Source organism: Panulirus ornatus, chromosome 64 (genome assembly GCF_036320965.1).
Source record: "Panulirus ornatus isolate Po-2019 chromosome 64, ASM3632096v1, whole genome shotgun sequence".
Classification (NCBI taxonomy): Eukaryota; Metazoa; Arthropoda; class Malacostraca; order Decapoda; family Palinuridae; genus Panulirus; species Panulirus ornatus.
The window spans coordinates 3,156,096-3,174,364 of NC_092287.1; the positions used below are offsets into that span (position 1 = coordinate 3,156,096).

General features: G+C 38.1%; 1 protein-coding gene across 7 annotated transcripts in view; it reads right to left on the minus strand.

The window, feature by feature from the left end:
* Positions 1-18,269, minus strand: part of LOC139746279 (3'-5' RNA helicase YTHDC2-like) — a 251,303-nt gene that overhangs the window by 16,655 nt on the left and 216,379 nt on the right. For all 7 annotated transcript variants that reach the window (XM_071657347.1, XM_071657349.1, XM_071657348.1 and 4 more), the window contains 7 exons: positions 15,709-15,866; positions 14,080-14,194; positions 12,391-12,551; positions 11,775-11,885; positions 11,428-11,681; positions 3,450-3,643; positions 1,072-1,198 (listed from right to left, as the gene is read on the minus strand). In XM_071657347.1, the coding sequence (XP_071513448.1) occupies positions 1,072-1,198; positions 3,450-3,643; positions 11,428-11,681; positions 11,775-11,885; positions 12,391-12,551; positions 14,080-14,194; positions 15,709-15,866 (1,120 nt within the window). The remainder of the gene's footprint in view (positions 1-1,071; positions 1,199-3,449; positions 3,644-11,427; positions 11,682-11,774; positions 11,886-12,390; positions 12,552-14,079; positions 14,195-15,708; positions 15,867-18,269) is intronic.

Consider the following 18,269-nt stretch of genomic DNA (forward strand, 5'->3'; position numbering starts at 1 on the left):
TGCTGTATCATTGGCGAGCAACAAATGATTTACTTCCCAAGCCCTCTCATCTCCAATGTACTGCATACTCACCCCTCTCTCCAAAACTCTTGTATTTACCTTCCTAACCACCCCATCCATAAACAAATTAAACAACCATGGGGACATCACACACCCATGCCGCACACTGACATTCACAGGGAACCAATCACTCTCCTCTCTTCCTACTTGTACACATGCCTCACATCCTCAGTAAAAACTTCTCACTGCTTCAAGCAACTTACCTCCCACGCCATATACTCTTAAGCCCTTCCACAAAGCATCTCTATCAACCCTATCATATGCCTTCTCCAGATCCATAAATGCCACATACAAATCCATCTGTTTTTCTAAGTATTTCACACATACATTCTTCAAAGCAAACACCTGATCCACACATCCTCTACCAATTCTGAAACCACACTACTCTTCCCCAATCTGATGCTCTGTACATGTCTTCACCTTCTCAATTAATATCCTCGTATATAATTTCCCAGGAATACTCAACAAATTTATGCCTCTGTACTTTGAACACTCATCTTTATCTCCTTTGCCTTTGTACAATGGCGCTATGCATGCATTCCACCAATCCTCAAGCACTTCACCATAGTCCTTACATAAAGTGAATATCCTTACCAACCAATCAACAACACAGCCACCCCCCTTTTTAATAAATGCCACTACAATACCATTCAAACACGCTGCCTTGCCAGATTTCATTTTCTGCAAAGCTTTCACTACCTTTTCTCTCTTAACTAAACCAATTTCCAAATTGCACACCACCCCAACCAAAACACCCTATATCTGCCACTCTATCATCAAACACATTCAACAATCCTTCAAAATACTCACTCCATCATCTCCTCACTTCATCACTACCTGTTAATACTTCCCCTCCTGCCCCCTTCACCAATATTCCCATTTGTTCTCGTCTTATGTATGTTATTTACCTCTTTCCAAAACACGATAGGTTTCCTGATATCTCATTAACATCCATCTTCACATTTTGTTCTATGATTCAACAATGATAAACATCATAAAAAAACTCCTTACCATGTGGATGGCTGTGAGGGTAAAGGGGACGGGGTCGCTGTCCAACACCAGAGGGTTGTAAAAGATTAAGTGCTTGCTCCTCCTGGCTTAAAGCTGATGCCACAACTCGTACTACATCCTCATCAGCCTGGGAATGATTATTCTCTGCATAATATTTTATGACAATTGATTGGGCCTATATTCATAACACACAAAACTATGACAGCCATCATCTTTCACTCTAAAATCATTGTACATTAAACTTTTTTTATATCATTTTGTTCCCATTTGTCATGGGTAAATCAAGTGAATGCAGCCTCTCATCACTAAATTACATCCTCAACCCATGTCCAGTGTGCTAAAGTGAATTATGGGTCTTCACATTAATATCTGTGCTGCTCAGTTTTTCACTACCTTAAAAAAAAAGCTTACATGAAATACCTTTGCAACTAATTAATTTAATCAGTGCATCTATCCATCTCTTCTTTAGTCTACCCCTAACTGTCTCTTTAACTATACTACCACATTTCTTTACCAACCTATTATGTACCATTTATTCTATCTGACTATACCATCTTAAAAGACTTTCATCTACATGTCTTTCTTATGAAATCTTCAATGAATCACATGCCACTCTCCTGGTAGCTATATAGAAAAGTACTAACATCCTGACTTAGGAATGCTGAAATGGTGCATGGAACCATCTTGTACCCTCTCTGTCAGAAGGTTCTAGTTTCTGATTCACTAAAACTATGCTACTGGGCTAGCCTTAAAATCTGCTTCCAACCTGCATTCCCAATTCTGCTCTGATCTACAATCTTTTATACTGTCCTTTTTCTCAATTCAAATTTTGCTTTTCTTACAATTATAGCCTAAACCTATCTAAAAAGCAGGTTTCCATGTCCTCGGTTTTCAAGTATATTAATGCTCTTCTTACCTCCTCCTTTTCAGTAACTATTGACCTCAAACCCTGTCACTTATACAATTACCCCAAATTATTTTTGAGTGCTATCTTCATCTGACAAAATTTCCTCATTGTTATCAGAGCATGTGTAGTATGTGGTTTCTTTTGAAAAAGATCTCCTTCTACAACTATTTATCTCTCTCCAATAAAGTTTGTTGTTTTGCTTCTAATTTTCATTCATCCTTCTTTCTAAATTTCAATTTTCTTTCCTTTTACCTACATGCACCAACATTTCCATTTCTTTATTCCAGACTTCAAATTTGGCACATTTTGCTTCTTTTAAACTTTTTTTCTTCTTCTTGATTAATCTTTTAGAATTCTTAATCCATTATGCTGTGCCTCTCCCTTCACAAAATATTCTAGCAATGCCATACAACAAACACTAACATAGCACTCTTTACATGACTCTGGATTCACTGAATTTATAATACCTCAATTCAATTTGTACTGTTTCATGAAGCTCTCAAAGATTTCAGTGTCTATGAGGCATAGATTTCCTTTCATTCCTCAATTTCTCTGTTTCTATCCTCTTGGTTTCTACATTCATGTCACATATTTGGGGTGGCTCTTATTCCACCTCTTTATTAGACAAAGAAGAATCAAAATCCTTCTGTCTCATTAATTCTCCAACCATCCCTATCCCTATTCTAAAGGCATTATTGTGTCTTCTGCTTGCACGAGCCATCTACATGTACCTGCCAACATAACTTGGAGACATGACTTGCATCTGGCTGCTGCTTAACTTAGTTTCTGTGTACAGACAAGCAACACAAAATATGACTGTCATGATACCTCCTTTGTCCCTCAAACAGCACAGCTGTGGAATTCTTCTTTCTTTCTTTTTCCTTTCTTCCAATAAACTTTAAAGCTCCTAAAGTCAGGTCTACTGACATATGAGTAGCTCTGATTATTCAAATACTTTTCAACCTATTTTCCTTTCATCCAAGATGGCCATTACTGGGGGGAATCTCATGTTGGTAACTAAAAAAGTAACAAAAATCACTATCATAGACCGTGAGAAGCCTCTGCCCTATTCTCTCACAGAATACCTATCATATTCTTTCCTGCCAGAAATATTGTCTGAAATATCTTAACTGTACCTATACTACTTGTATCTATGGACATCCTTTCACTAACAGTAATGTTTTCATCACATAACCCCACTGTCATCTCCAGGGATTCAATATAACAAACAAATGGTTTTTCTCTCTTCCAAAATGGAATCAAGTACTCTACAGATATAACATTTTACCTGCACTGCTGCTGTCATCAATATGAAATTACTGCTGGTGATTCCTACTCTTAGCATCACCCGAACCATACCTGATACCAGCAGTATGTGTCTTAAAAAAGCAGTGTGGTCATATAAGTATGATACAAAGGAATAATAAACACCCATACATATGAATTCATTACTCTATCTCCAAGATCTTACCTGTGTGAGTGGCTTATTGGGTGCTCTCAGTCTCCTGAGAATAAGTGCATGCAGTTTGTGCCTCAACTGTAGGGCAAGGTGTGCTGCTTGAGGATCTCCCAAAAACTGTACCCAGTTATCAATCCTTACAAGACAACTAAGACCGACAGGTCGATCCTCACTTTCACTGTCACTGCTGCAGTCACCACTGTTTCCTGAATAACAAATTACGGTTTCAAATAAGTATGTTATGTCCTGTTGTGCACAGCAGACCGTGAATATCTACACAGTAATGACAAAAGAAAGAATATGACAATGCAAGGGCAGAGTGACTATCATACTAGCTGAGATTCTCAAAAGTACATCTTCAACTTTTGCTCAAAAAGAAACAATGCCTTCAATGAATGCTCAAAAAAAGAAAGAAAAGGAAAAGGTTCCTGACAGTAAAAAGAAATTGGTGATCTATAAGCATCGGCACCACAACTCTACGTCTAAATCATAATAAAAAACTAACGTATATAAAGACACATATATGACAATTTTGAAGGCTTTTAGTGTGAAATACTGAGCTCATATTCTAATTTTCTGATCCAATGTCTTGTTTACCAGAATCTATATAGTTCCCTGTAGATCATAACTCAACAGGATTTCCTTTAAGCAACTGGTTCACTTCATTAAGCTTTGCACATTCCAACATGTAAGCTTCAACAACCCTTTCCTATAAATCATCTAGTCTGAAACTTCTTCTTTAACTGATAATGTAATCCTGATAAATCATGAAACAATTCTGGAGTATCATCTGCCTTGTAAACAGCTTTTTTTAACATCTGTTTCTCATTCCTTATTTTACAGAATATCTTGTTCTTTTAATACCTTTCATAAGCTGCCTGACTGTTGTGTCATCTACACTTTTTCGATACTGAATACCTTCTTAGATTTTTGTATCTACTTTTTGTATCCTGTCTCGGCGACCCCCAATCTCTCCCTTTTCTACCGCGAGTATGCATCTAATGAATCCCCACTGTAAATCTCACAAAACCTCCAGTAGCACTGTTTTATATTTTGACTAAGGAATTCCATTTCCATGCATATGTTCCTTCAAAAATTGTTTTGCTATATACAGTTTCTACCGATATTTCTCCTTTTGGGTATGATGTCTTCTACGATATCACTAAATCAGTTTTCTGCTTTCATACTTTTGTACATACAAGTGGGGTTTAGTACTAAGAGTGATTTTACCTCTCTGACTCCAACAGACTTATTAACATTATAATAATATAATTTTCAGAACAAAGTCCATGAATTCTTTATCAACTTTCTATGTCATTCCACCTTTGTGAGGTACACCAGGCACAAACAATGGCCTCAAGTGCAAACTTCTGTATCATAGTGAAACCAGATTTTACTTTCCACAATAAGATCACTTTCTCCATAAGAGGTACATCTTATACTTTTCATTTCTATACTGTTAAAGATAAAGATAAGATCTGGTATTGGTGAAACTAGTTTGCTCATTTACATGTTTATAAACATAAATTTCTATTACGCTTTCTACAAGCTTATATTTCCATGTGAATCCAAGCATTCTCATCAATCGCTTTAAAAAGAAAATCTCCATTACTAAAGGTCCTCCATGGTGTTGTACTTTTATCATCCCTTCCCTTATCATCTCGAGTATACGTAGGATCAACTTTTGAAAAAATAGTTATTATCATAAATTAATCTGTTAAGTATATGATATATATATATATATATATATATATATATATATATATATATATATATATATATATATATTTTATATATATATAAATATATATATATATATATATATATATATATATATATATATATTTTTTTTTTTATACTTTGTCGCTGTCTCCCGCGTTTGCGAGGTAGCGCAAGGAAACAGACGAAAGAAATGACCCAACCCCCCCCATACACATGTATATACATACGTCCACACACGCAAATATACATACCTACACAGCTTTCCATGGTTTACCCCAGACGCTTCACATGCCTTGATTCAATCCACTGACAGCACGTCAACCCCGGTATACCACATCACTCCAATTCACTCTATTCCTTGCCCTCCTTTCACCCTCCTGCATGTTCAGGCCCCGATCACACAAAATCTTTTTCACTCCATCTTTCCACCTCCAATTTGGTCTCCCTCTTCTCCTTGCTCCCTCCACCTCCGACACATATATCCTCTTGGTCAATCTTTCCTCACTCATCCTCTCCATGTGCCCAAACCACTTCAAAACACCCTCTTCTGCTCTCTCAACCACGCTCTTTTTATTTCCACACATCTCTCTTACCCTTACGTTACTCACTCGATCAAACCACCTCACACCACACATTGTCCTAAAACATCTCATTTCCAGCACATCCATCCTCCTGCGCACAACTCTATCCATAGCCCACGCCTCGCAACCATACAACATTGTTGGAACCACTATTCCTTCAAACATACCCATTTTTGCTTTCCGAGATAATGTTCTCGACTTCCACACATTCTTCAAGGCCCCCAGAATTTTCGCCCCCTCCCCCACCCTATGATCCACTTCCGCTTCCATGGTTCCATCCGCTGCCAGATCCACTCCCAGATATCTAAAACACTTCACTTCCTCCAGTTTTTCTCCATTCAAACTCACCTCCCAATTGACTTGACCCTCAACCCTACTGTACCTAATAACCTTGCTCTTATTCACATTTACTCTTAACTTTCTTCTTCCACACACTTTACCAAACTCAGTCACCAGCTTCTGCATATATATATATATATATATATATATATATATATATATATATATATATATATATATATATATATATATTTTGATGGATGGGGTTGTTAGGGAGGTGAATGCAAGAGTTTTGGAAAGAGGGGCAAGTATGAAGTCTGTTGGGGATGAGAGAGCTTGGGAAGTGAGTCAGTTGTTGTTCGCTGATGATACAGCGCTGGTGGCTGATTCATGTGAGAAACTGCAGAAGCTGGTGACTGAGTTTGGTAAAGTGTGTGAAAGAAGAAAGTTAAGAGTAAATGTGAATAAGAGCAAGGTTATTAGGTACAGTAGGGTTGAGGGTCAAGTCAATTGGGAGGTAAGTTTGAATGGAGAAAAACTGGAGGAAGTAAAGTGTTTTAGATATCTGGGAGTGGATCTGGCAGCGGATGGAACCATGGAAGCGGAAGTGGATCATAGGGTGGGGGAGGGGGCGAAAATCCTGGGAGCCTTGAAGAATGTGTGGAAGTCGAGAACATTATCTCCGAAAGCAAAAATGGGTATGTTTGAAGGAATAGTGGTTACAACAATGTTGTATGGTTGCGAGGCATGGGCTATGGATAGAGTTGTGCGCAGGAGGATGGATGTGCTGGAAAGGAGATGTTTGAGGACAATGTGTGGTGTGAGGTGGTTTGATCGAGTAAGTAACGTAAGGGTAAGAGAGATGTGTGGAAATAAAAAGAGCGTGGTTGAGAGAGCAGAAGAGGGTGTTTTGAAATGGTTTGGGCACATGGAGAGAATGAGTGAGGAAAGATTGACCAAGAGGATATATGTGTCGGAGGTGGAGGGAATGAGGAAAAGTGGGAGACCAAATTGGAGGTGGAAAGATGGAGTGAAAAAGATTTTGTGTGATCGGGGCCTGAACATGCAGGAGGGTGAAAGGAGGGCAAGGAATAGAGTGAATTGGATCGATGTGGTATACCGGGGTTGACGTGCTGTCAGTGGATTGAATCAGGGCATGTGAAGTGTCTGGGGTAAACCATGGAAAGCTGTGTAGGTATGTATATTTTGCATGTGTGGACGTATGTATATACATGTGTATGGGGGTGGGTTGGGCCATTTCTTTCGTCTGTTTCCTTGCGCTACCTCGCAAATGCGGGAGACAGCGGAAAAAAAAAAAAAAAGTATATGATGAGAATCATTATCCAGAGATAACTCATGTAGGGTTACTATTAATTTCACTATCATTCCAAGCATGTGAGAGCACAGTATGTGTCGTTTCTCTCAACGTATGGCACGACAAGCATTTATCAACATCGGCTGCTGATGACACAGTGAGGCATCTCTTGGGGAAGGTGCATGCATCTGGCTTGGTTATGCTTGGTTTTCCATTTTTTTCACCTCATTCAAGCTGAGTGATGATCGATATGATAGTGATAGCTATAAAGTTACACAATGAAGATAATACAAGATCTGACTTGGACAGTTCAGATGATGCTTTGGGGTGGCCGAAAGTCAGCTTATCCTTACCTCTTACTATACTTGTCTTGCCATTTGCTTTTGTAGGAAAACATTGTCAGTTATACAACTAATAAGTATCAGAATATGTAGTAAATAAGTTTCCCTGATACAACAATGAACTACTTGACAACTGAAAAACAAGCGGCAGCATCATGAGATACTAGATGTAATGAATTCTACCCTCTCAAAAGTAATGAAATAAAATGGTTTATACATTTTTTGGACTAGTTGTAGTTTTTCTATCTTATTTCCAAAGTCTTTTACAATCTAAAGTATATAAAAGTACATTCTATATTTTTTACAATTATTTTCATATTCACTGAGATAATTCAGATTTACAGTAACTCTGTACAGTATTCCATTATATGATATTCTAACATTACAAGCAAAATATTATGAGTGATGCTTTGGCTAACATGCACACATTTCAAAATGGAATAAAAAAAAGGAAGATTTTTGTAGCACTGAAAAAAAAAGGAAAGGGTTAATATTAGAAGATGATTTCTTGCTTATGCGATGCCAACTGAAAGAAAAGTCCACAAACACCTTCATTAATATACTATCATTTTACTCCAGGATCCACTTTATAGACTCCTGCAGCTCTGAGACTGCACACCAGAATGGAGCAAGGAAAAAGAACTCCTATGGAGTAAGAAGTCCTCAATGGCACTGTACTCATTCCTGTCCATTGACACTGATACAGCCTAGCAAGAGCAACTCTCAAACATGTTGTAACCACTTCCAGGTAGAGCCAAGTTACACCCATTTTCAGTATACCTATGCTGATTCGTGTGAGAAACTGCAGACGTTGGCGACTGAGTTTGGAAGAGTGTGTGAAAGGAGAAAGTTGAGATCAAAAGTGAATAAGAGCAAGGTGATTAGGTTCAGTAGGGCTGAGGGATAAGTTAACTGGGATGTAAGTTCGAATGGAGAAAAATTGGAGGAAGTGAAGTGTTTTAGATTTCTAGGAGAGGACTTAGCAGTGAATGGAACCATGGAAGGGGAAGTGAGTCACTGGGTTGGGAAGTGGGTGAAGGTACTGGGAGCAATGAGGAATGTGAGGAAGGAGACAACATTATCTCGGAGAGCAAAAATGGATATGTTTGAAGGAATAGTAGTATCCACAATGCTATATGGCTGTGAGGCTTGGGCTATAGATAGGGTTGCATGGAGGAGGGTGGATGTGTTGGAAATGAAATGTTCGAGGACAATATGTAGTGTGAGGTGGTTAGATCAAGTAAGAAATGAAAGGGTAAGAGAGATGTGTGGAAATAGAGTGGTTGAGAGAGCAGAATAGGGTGTGTTGAAATGGTTTGGACATATGGAGAGAATGAGTGAGGAAAGACTGACAAAGAGGATATATGTGTCTGAGGTGAGGGGAAAAAAGAAGTAGGAGACCAAACTGGAGGTGGACAGATGGAGTGAAAAAGATTTTGAGTGATTGGGGCCTGAACTTACTGGAAGGTGAAAGGCGTGCTAGGAATAGAGTGAATTGGAACAATGTGGTATACTGGGGTTGACGTGCTGTCAATGGATTGAACCAGGGCATGTGAAGAGTCTGGGGTAAACCATGGAAAGTTCTGTGAGGCCTGGATGTGGAAAGGGAGCTGTGTGTGTATGAGTGAATGGGCCATTCTTTGTCTGTTTCCTGGCATTACCTTGCTGATGTAGGAAACAGTGATCACATATAATAAAAAAATGAGAGTTGGGGTGAGAGAGTATCATTAAATTTTAGGGAGAATAAAAAGATGTTCTGGAAGGAGGTAAATAAAGTGCGTAAGACAAGGGAGCAAATGGGAACTTCAGTGAAGGGCGCAAATGGGGAGGTGATAACAAGTAGTGGTGATGTGAGAAGGAGATGGAGTGACTAGTATTTTGAAGGTTTGTTGAATGTGTTTGATGATAGAGTGGCAGATATAGGGTGTTTTGGTCGAGGTGGTGTGCAAAGTGAGAGGGTTAGGGAAAATGATTTGGTAAACAGAGAAGAGGTAGTAAAAGCTTTGCGGAAGATGAAAGCCGGCAAGGCAGCAGGTTTGGATGGTATTGCAGTGTAATTTATTAAAAAAGGGGGTGACTGTATTGTTGACTGGTTGGTAAGGTTATTTAATGTATGTATGACTCACGGTGAGGTGCCTGAGGATTGGCGGAATGCGTGCATAGTGCCATTGTACAAAGGCAAAGGGGATAAGAGTGAGTGCTCAAATTACAGAGGTATAAGTTTGTTGAGTATTCCTGGTAAATTATATGGGAGGGTATTGATTGAGAGGGTGAAGGCATGTACAGAGCATCAGATTGGGGAAGAGCAGTGTGGTTTCAGAAGTGGTAGAGGATGTGTGGATCAGGTGTTTGCTTTGAAGAATGTATGTGAGAAATACTTAGAAAAGCAAATGGATTTGTATGTAGCATTTATGGATCTGGAGAAGGCATATGATAGAGTTGATAGAGATGCTCTGTGGAAGGTATTAAGAATATATGGTGTGGGAGGCAAGTTGTTAGAAGCAGTGAAAAGTTTTTATCGAGGATGTAAGGCATGTGTACGTGTAGGAAGAGAGGAAAGTGATTGGTTCTCAGTGAATGTAGGTTTGCGGCAGGGGTGTGTGATGTCTCCATGGTTGTTTAATTTGTTTATGGATGGGATTGTTAGGGAGGTAAATGCAAGAGTTTTGGAAAGAGGGGCAAGTATGAAGTCTGTTGGGGATGAGAGAGCTTGGGAAGTGAGTCAGTTGTTGTTTGCTGATGATACAGCGCTGGTGGCTGATTCATGTGAGAAACTGCAGAAGCTGGTGACTGAGTTTGGTAAAGTGTGTGAAAGAAGAAAGTTAAGAGTAAATGTGAATAAGAGCAAGGTTATTAGGTACAGTAGGGTTGAGGGTCAAGTCAATTGGGAGGTGAGTTTGAATGGAGAAAAACTGGAGGAAGTGAAGTGTTTTAGATATCTGGGAGTGGATCTGGCAGCGGATGGAACCATGGAAGCGGAAGTGGATCATAGGGTGGGGGAGGGGGCGAAAATTCTGGGAGCCTTGAAGAATGTGTGGAAGTCGAGAACATTATCTCGGAAAGCAAAAATGGGTATGTTTGAAGGAATGGTGGTTCCAACAATGTTGTACGGTTGCGAGGCGTGGGCTATGGATAGAGTTGTGCGCAGGAGGATGGATGTGCTGGAAATGAGATGTTTGAGGACAATGTGTGGTGTGAGGTGGTTTGATCGAGTAAGTAACGTAAGGGTAAGAGAGATGTGTGGAAATAAAAAGAGCGTGGTTGAGAGAGCAGAAGAGGGTGTTTTGAAATGGTTTGGGCACATGGAGAGAATGAGTGAGGAAAGATTGACCAAGAGGATATATGTGTCGGAGGTGGAGGGAACGAGGAGAAGAGGGAGACCAAATTGGAGGTGGAAAGATGGAGTGAAAAAGACTTTGTGTGATCGGGGCCTGAACATGCAGGAGGGTGAAAGGAGGGCAAGGAATAGAGTGAACTGGAGCGATGTGGTATACCGGGGTTGACGTGCTGTCAGTGGATTGAATCGGGGCATGTGAAGCGTCTGGAGTAAACCATGGAAAGCTGTGTAGGTATGTATATTTGTGTGTGTGGACGTATGTAGATACATGTGTATGGGGGTGGGTTGGGCCATTTCTTTTGTCTGTTTCCTTGCGCTACCTCGCAAATGCGGGAGACAGCGGCAAAGAAAAAAAAAAAAAAATATATATATATCAAAAAAAAAGGAGTATACATAACTTTCTAATCATACTTACTACTTGATGGCTCTGACAAGGCATCCAAAGGAAGCCTCATAGGACCAGCAAGAAGCAGGACTGTCAATGGGGATACCAATGTTACAGTTCGGACATGGGCAACCACTCCAATACGCACCATCTCATCATACACTAGCCAGTCAGAGGGCAGAGAACCAACCAAGGCACGATGTGCAGCACTGAGTGAGCCATGGTTGTTACCAGCTGTATCTAGTAGTGAAGATGTGGGATGCAACCGCACTTTGCTTTCTTTCCTAAAAAAATAATGTTATGTTACCATTCCTATAACTAGATTTACACATACAGATATCAACCAAATTGTATAATCTAGTGCTTCACAAACTTACTGTGTTCTTAGTTGGCACTGTTCCCGATCAACTCTGATAAGGTTAGGGTACATTCCTGACACCAGTGCAGCCTTCACCATTGCCCAGTTGTCACTGTTACTATTCACATCCCTGGAAAGTAATATATTTTGCATCAGCTAAAAATTTTAACAATATACAAGGTGATTATAATTGAGGTCCTTATTGTTGCATTATGTACCTTCAAATGAAGAGTTAGACGATATTTTCCAAGTTATTTCATACCCCTAAATTCAGAAGTCCAGTTACTCCTATTCTCTAAGGGACCACTCCTGTATACAGCTCATCTGATTGTTTTAAATTCTATCTTTTCTTATATCCCTAATCATAATATAAGCAATCATTTGCACTTTGGTATTACATGAGGAGGTACTTTTATGCCATTATAATGAACTTCATTTTGATCTATGGACTTGCCAGTCAATCAACTAAAACTAAAATCTGTCAAAAAATAACTGAAATCTATATCTATTTAGCTTGACACCATATTTCAAAATTAGCTTAGAATCATAATCTGCCTTACAAGTTTCATTTCATCTGCTACAGCACTGTATCAACCATGTGCTCTAACTCGTCAACAAGAATACAATGTGTGTACCTGATATCACCAGGTCCACGAGCACGGACAAAGCCAGCTCCTCGCAACTGGGCTAAGACTTGCGATCGCATGCCGTGGATCATCTCCATGGTGGCCCCAGAGACATAATTGCGCTCACACCATCCTCGTTCCCAACCTTCACCACATGCTTTTTGCCATGCCTATATAAATAAGGGCTTTTCTCACTAATGTAAAACAAGATAGTACTGTACTTGTATCTTCTTTTCCTCTTTCACACATGTTTGCCATTACCTGTATTAGCAAAGTAGTGCCAGGAATAGAAGAGAAATTGGCCTCATTCTATCACATCTAAATATCTATACCCACTGGGTAGTTTACCAAAAATCTTGAGACAAGGGCTATAATGGTAACAACATTACTACATGATTAGTTTCTGAGTGTATCTGAGTATCTGATGATTACTAAAAGCTAGAAACAGCTGGTGATAATTTCCTGTAACAGGTGAAAATTTATAGAAGTCAAGGTCACATCTTAAACTATTAGTTATCTGTCACCATGTCTGAATCAATGTAGTGAAGATGGTGGGGGTATTAACCATCTAAAGAGAGAGCAAATCTAATATTATTACTAATACACCATGTTTTACATAAATACATATTGTTATGTGTCACATGAATCAAAATAAACCACTTTAAATACTGCTTATAAAAAGTACTGATTTCTAACTCTTTTAGTTAACAAGGGGAGAAAGAGGGGAGATGCCTGCATATCTGGAAAATAATTTTTGAACAAGGAAATGTGTCTGCATATAACTTATACCACCAACAAATGATTTTGTATACCTCTAATGAATGTCATTTTGCAACCATGACCTTTGACACATCATCTCATCTACAAAACCTACCCAGACAAAGAATTTTTAACTGATAACTGTGGTATATACATTTTCTTTTATGTTACCTGAGTTGGCACGGGCAGCTGAGGCCCTAATCAAGGGTACTAATTGAAAGGGTGAAGGCATTGGGGAAGAGCAGTGTGGTTTCAGAAGTGGTAGAGGATGTGTGGATCAGGTGTTTGCTTTGAAGAATGTGTGTGAGAAATACTTAGAAGAGCAGATGGATTTGTATGTAGCATTTATGGATCTGGAAAAGGCATATGACAGGGTTGATAGGGTTGTGGTAAAAGTGTGATTCATATCCAATCATCACATATACAAGACTAGACCACAAGCACACATGGGCCATAAGAGGCAAATGTCTATATACATTTGATTCACCTAATACTAAATACAAACTGAGGAAAAAGGTGGGAAACATTAAAATATATATATAAAAAAAAGGTGTTTACACTTATAGTTTAGTCATAAACATTCTATTCCTGATTACATTTTATGAAACAATATCAGATCTTTATCACCTATCTATCTATCTGTCTATCTATCTAGCTACCTATCCATCAACATTAAACTACCTACTTTCCTTTAGAGCCACACAGAAATGTCTAATATAATCACTGTTTCATGAAAGCCATACTCCCACCTGGGTCCTTTAAGCTTAAACAAAAAAAAGAGATTGACCATGGTTTGTTGGTCACGCAAGTGAAATGAAGCATCCTGGACCATGAGGCTCAGTAGTTAATGGTGGTCAAAATGCAGACATATGACATAGTCAATAAACTTTGAGTGTTCAGCAAATTGACCTTTAACTTTTAAAGCAATTCATACAGTACCTGGAATGCTTTTAAAAGAACCATATGATCACTGTAAGTCCCAGATGTAAACTTTCTTCTTACAGCATTAGCATTTCTCTTCTCACTTGGGTGTTTTGGGAGAGTGAATGGATCCCTGGAAAAGAGAAGATGCTATAATTACTATCAATGAAAATAAATTCATACACATATGAAAATATTTGTTTAAACGTTTCTGTCTTACTACCAATTTGCATAGTATGAGGGAATTCTAAATACATGAGGCCCCATCTTTTAAACTTTCTTTCAGTCATACCAATTTTCAAACTTCTGTATCCTGTTTGCATTCTCAGTTTCATCATGTAGCTTATTCAATTTACCAGCAACTCACATGCAAATGAAGTATGCACTTAAGTCTTTTCATATGAATATGAATGTTTTTTTTTTTTTCACAAAAGAAGGAACAGAGAAGGGGGCCAGGTGAGGATGTTCCCTCTAAGGCGCAGTCCTCTGTTCTTAACGCTACCTCGCTAACGCAGGAAATGGCGAATAGTATGAAAAAAAAAAAAAGTTTCCTGCCATGATCTCTTGTTGCTCTTTGCATCTTTGAAAGAACTATTCAATGATGATATTGTTAACTGGGGAGCCTGAAGATTGTAATCAAGTCTCACCTCACTCTTCTCTTTTCATGGAGAAAAAATTTAATGTATCTAACCTCTCCTTATAATAAAGGCTGGTAGTTCAGTATGGTGTAGCATGAAATTACCACATAGAAGAAAAATAATTTTCAGTATGTATACATTTCAAAATTATGCTAAATTTCTTTTTAGTTATGGTGCAGTATAAAAGTAAAATTTTTTCCAGTGCTGGGTACATAAGGATTCGGCACAGTATTTGTTACAATATCACTTCCCTAAGTGTCTCTGGTGGTGATAGCTTGATAAACAATCATATCAAAAGAGGAACATCAATAAATAGACCCTTGAAATTCATCTTTACTTACAGATATGTAATCAAGGAATTGATCTCGTTATGGCAGCTGTCCTAACATATAACTTCTTGAACAAAAAGTCTGGGGATGCAGGCTTTAAATCTTGGTAGGAACTTTTTATTTAAAGGAAACTACAGAAATCTTACTCATTAAGCAACAGAATGCTGTAGTGCTATCCATGAGAAAGAATCCTGCAATCCAGTATCATAGTATTTTATGACATGTGGAATTATGAAACCAACAGCAACCTTTGCTGACATGCAATGACTAATTTCTTCCTATCCAAAAGTCCTCACATTCACAGCCTTATGAGGTACAGAGATCCCAATCTGCTACTATAACAGGTATCCATTCACTTCCTTAAAGATAAAGAAAAATGATCCAACTCATAGGCCTCTGGCATGATCATGTATGTTTATGTTCTAAAGTATAGTAGTTCCATTAGTGTTGTGTGAATGTGAGTCTTGGGCCATGAATGCAAAAGAATGAAGAAGGTGGTGTCAAAAGTGGAATGCTGTTTTCTTCACAGAAAAACATGTTGCAAATTAAATTTTCCCTGCACAGGCTCATGTAATGCTGTGGAGAATATGCTGACTATTCAGATAAAAAATAAAAATCTCACAGGTAATGAAAATCATGGCACCACAAAAACAGAAGATCTCTGAATCATCAACATTTACTTGTAAGCTAAACAAGCTGCAACAGTGAGTACTGGATCAAGACACTTGAGGACTGTAGCTGTAATGACCATTTTAGCCAAACGTGGTGGCAGGGGAAGATCAAGCAGATGATGACCCAGCTCAGTGACATCTTCCCAACCATCCAAGGCATCCATACTCTGAAATGGAGAAAAAAGAGAAAGAGAATTAATCATAAATGAAAATCATACATGCTTTCTGAATTCACAATGTTCCTCACGAAATCCAAAGACCAGAAATGAAACAGAAAATAACAGGAAAATGAAAATAGAGAAGTTGGGAAATGAGCCTACAAATCATAACATCAGGTAGATGTTAAATGTGAAGTTGAAATGGAAATAGTGTATAAAAATGGACATTAGTGGTGTGGAGGCACTTAAAAGGTACAACAGAAGCTGCCATTATGGTACTGTGATAATAGGTTGTGGAAGGGAACAGTGTAGAAGAATTCATATTCATTTAGGATAAATGAATATGAAAGAGAACAATGAAAATGCAGAATCTTCCAGAAAATGAAGATAACTGGGGGATACAGAATGTATATTTAGACTTGAATAAGAAAAACAGAATAAAATTGGTGCATATGAAGAATACATAAAGTTAATAATAACGGTTGAAGGATGACCGAAAATCTAAGGAAAAATAACTCGCTATTTGGAAGAAAGGTAAAGAGTGCTAAAGAAAGTTTTAAATGAAAAGGAGAGGAATAATGACTAGATTATTTAATTACATCAGTACAGCCCTTAATGATCCCCAGTCAACATTCAAACACCCAAAATTGTATTCACTGAGAAAAAGAGTCCTTATAAATGCATTGAGGTTATCAAAGAAATCTAATACCCTGAGAAAAATATAAAAATTGCAGGTTAAGGGCATATTTAACCCAAAAAAAAATTTTTGTTTTAAAACTGAAATATATTCTTAGGAAGAGCTTCTATGCTTGAAATGAATATGAAACAAACAAATTACAAGAATATCTAAACAGTTCATTACAGCCCTTTATGACACCTTATCAATATTTCAGAACCAAATTCCTATTCAGCAAAAGAAACAGTATTTATACTGAAGTTAACTAAGAAATTTATTACCTTAGGATCTTTTTTAAGCTGAAGGCTTCACTCACGGACAAAAGTCCACATCAAGACCATGTCTTATTTGAAACAGAGAAGTACAAAAGATAAAAGTATTTACGAATTTCGGAGGAAGTGAAAAACCTGTCTTCTAAAATGTGACAGGTCATAGCTATTGGGAGAGATATGAGGAGGTAGAGAGTTCCAAAGCTTTGACTTGAAGGGGAAGCAGCAGTTATCAAAATGGCCCACCTGAGTTGCCAATGGCCACACAATAATCATGCAAAGCAGCAGCTTGCTGAGTACTGCATGGTCTAGCTATTAGTGGGGGCACACAAGCAGCCAGCTCTTGACAGCAAAAACCAAAGTAATACGTACAGAAGTGGGAAAATGAACCAAGACTGTAGTGTTGGGCAAGAGGGTAAAGTTCAGCAAGTAGCTTGGGAGAGTTTATAAGTTGGACTGCTTATAACTCAACTCTGTCAAGTAAAGTTGCAGAGCTAGAACCACCTCAGATGTGAGAGTAGTACTCCATACAAGGGTGAATTAAACCTTTGTATAAATGGAACAACCATTCAGAAGAATAGAAATTTCGACATCTAAAAAAACCCAGTTTTTTTTAAGGAAGATTTAGCTATTTTTGAAATGTGAGGTTACCAAGAAAAAGTGGATGTTACAGTAATACCAAGTATGTTCACCATGTCAAGAGGTGGAATTACTGAACCATCAAAGGAGAGACATGAGTTGTGTTGAGTTTTCGATAAAGAGATGGGTAAAAACTGGGTATTACAGGCATTAAACTTAATCAGATTTCATCTACCCTGAGAATATATGGCCGTAAAACATAGTTAAATTAATAAATATGGTGTCACATGTATTTCAAAAGCTTGAAAATGCACCTTATGTATAAAACATTATCATGAATCTTGAAAATCATGAACTATAAATATGCAAGTGTGGACATAAAATCACATTAAATAAAAAATATTTTTTGCATCATTTTGCTTTTCCTTTTTTCATTTACAATGTTGGAAAAATGTAAAGGGAAAATTTTTTTGAGGACACCACATATTCATGGCACCTTCCACAAAGCATGCCTATCAACTTCATCATACATTTTCTCTGGATCCATTAATGGCACATAAAAATTCCTCTTTCTTAAACTATTTCTCACAAAATAATCAAAGCAAAAGCCTGGTCCACACATCCTCTAACAATGCTAAAGCCAAACTGCTCCTCCTCAACCTGATGTTCTGTGCATGCCATTACCATCTCAATCATCACCCTCCTTAATAGGTATACCTAAAGGTCTTTTCTCTGTAAGTTGAACAATAATTTTTCTTCCCCTTGCCTACATATAATCCTTCTAGTTCTCATGGACTTTGTTTTGAGCTATACAAGCAATAGATCCCCCTCACTAACAGATCAACAACACTATTATCCCCTTTCTTGGGGTATTTGACTGTAGCCCCA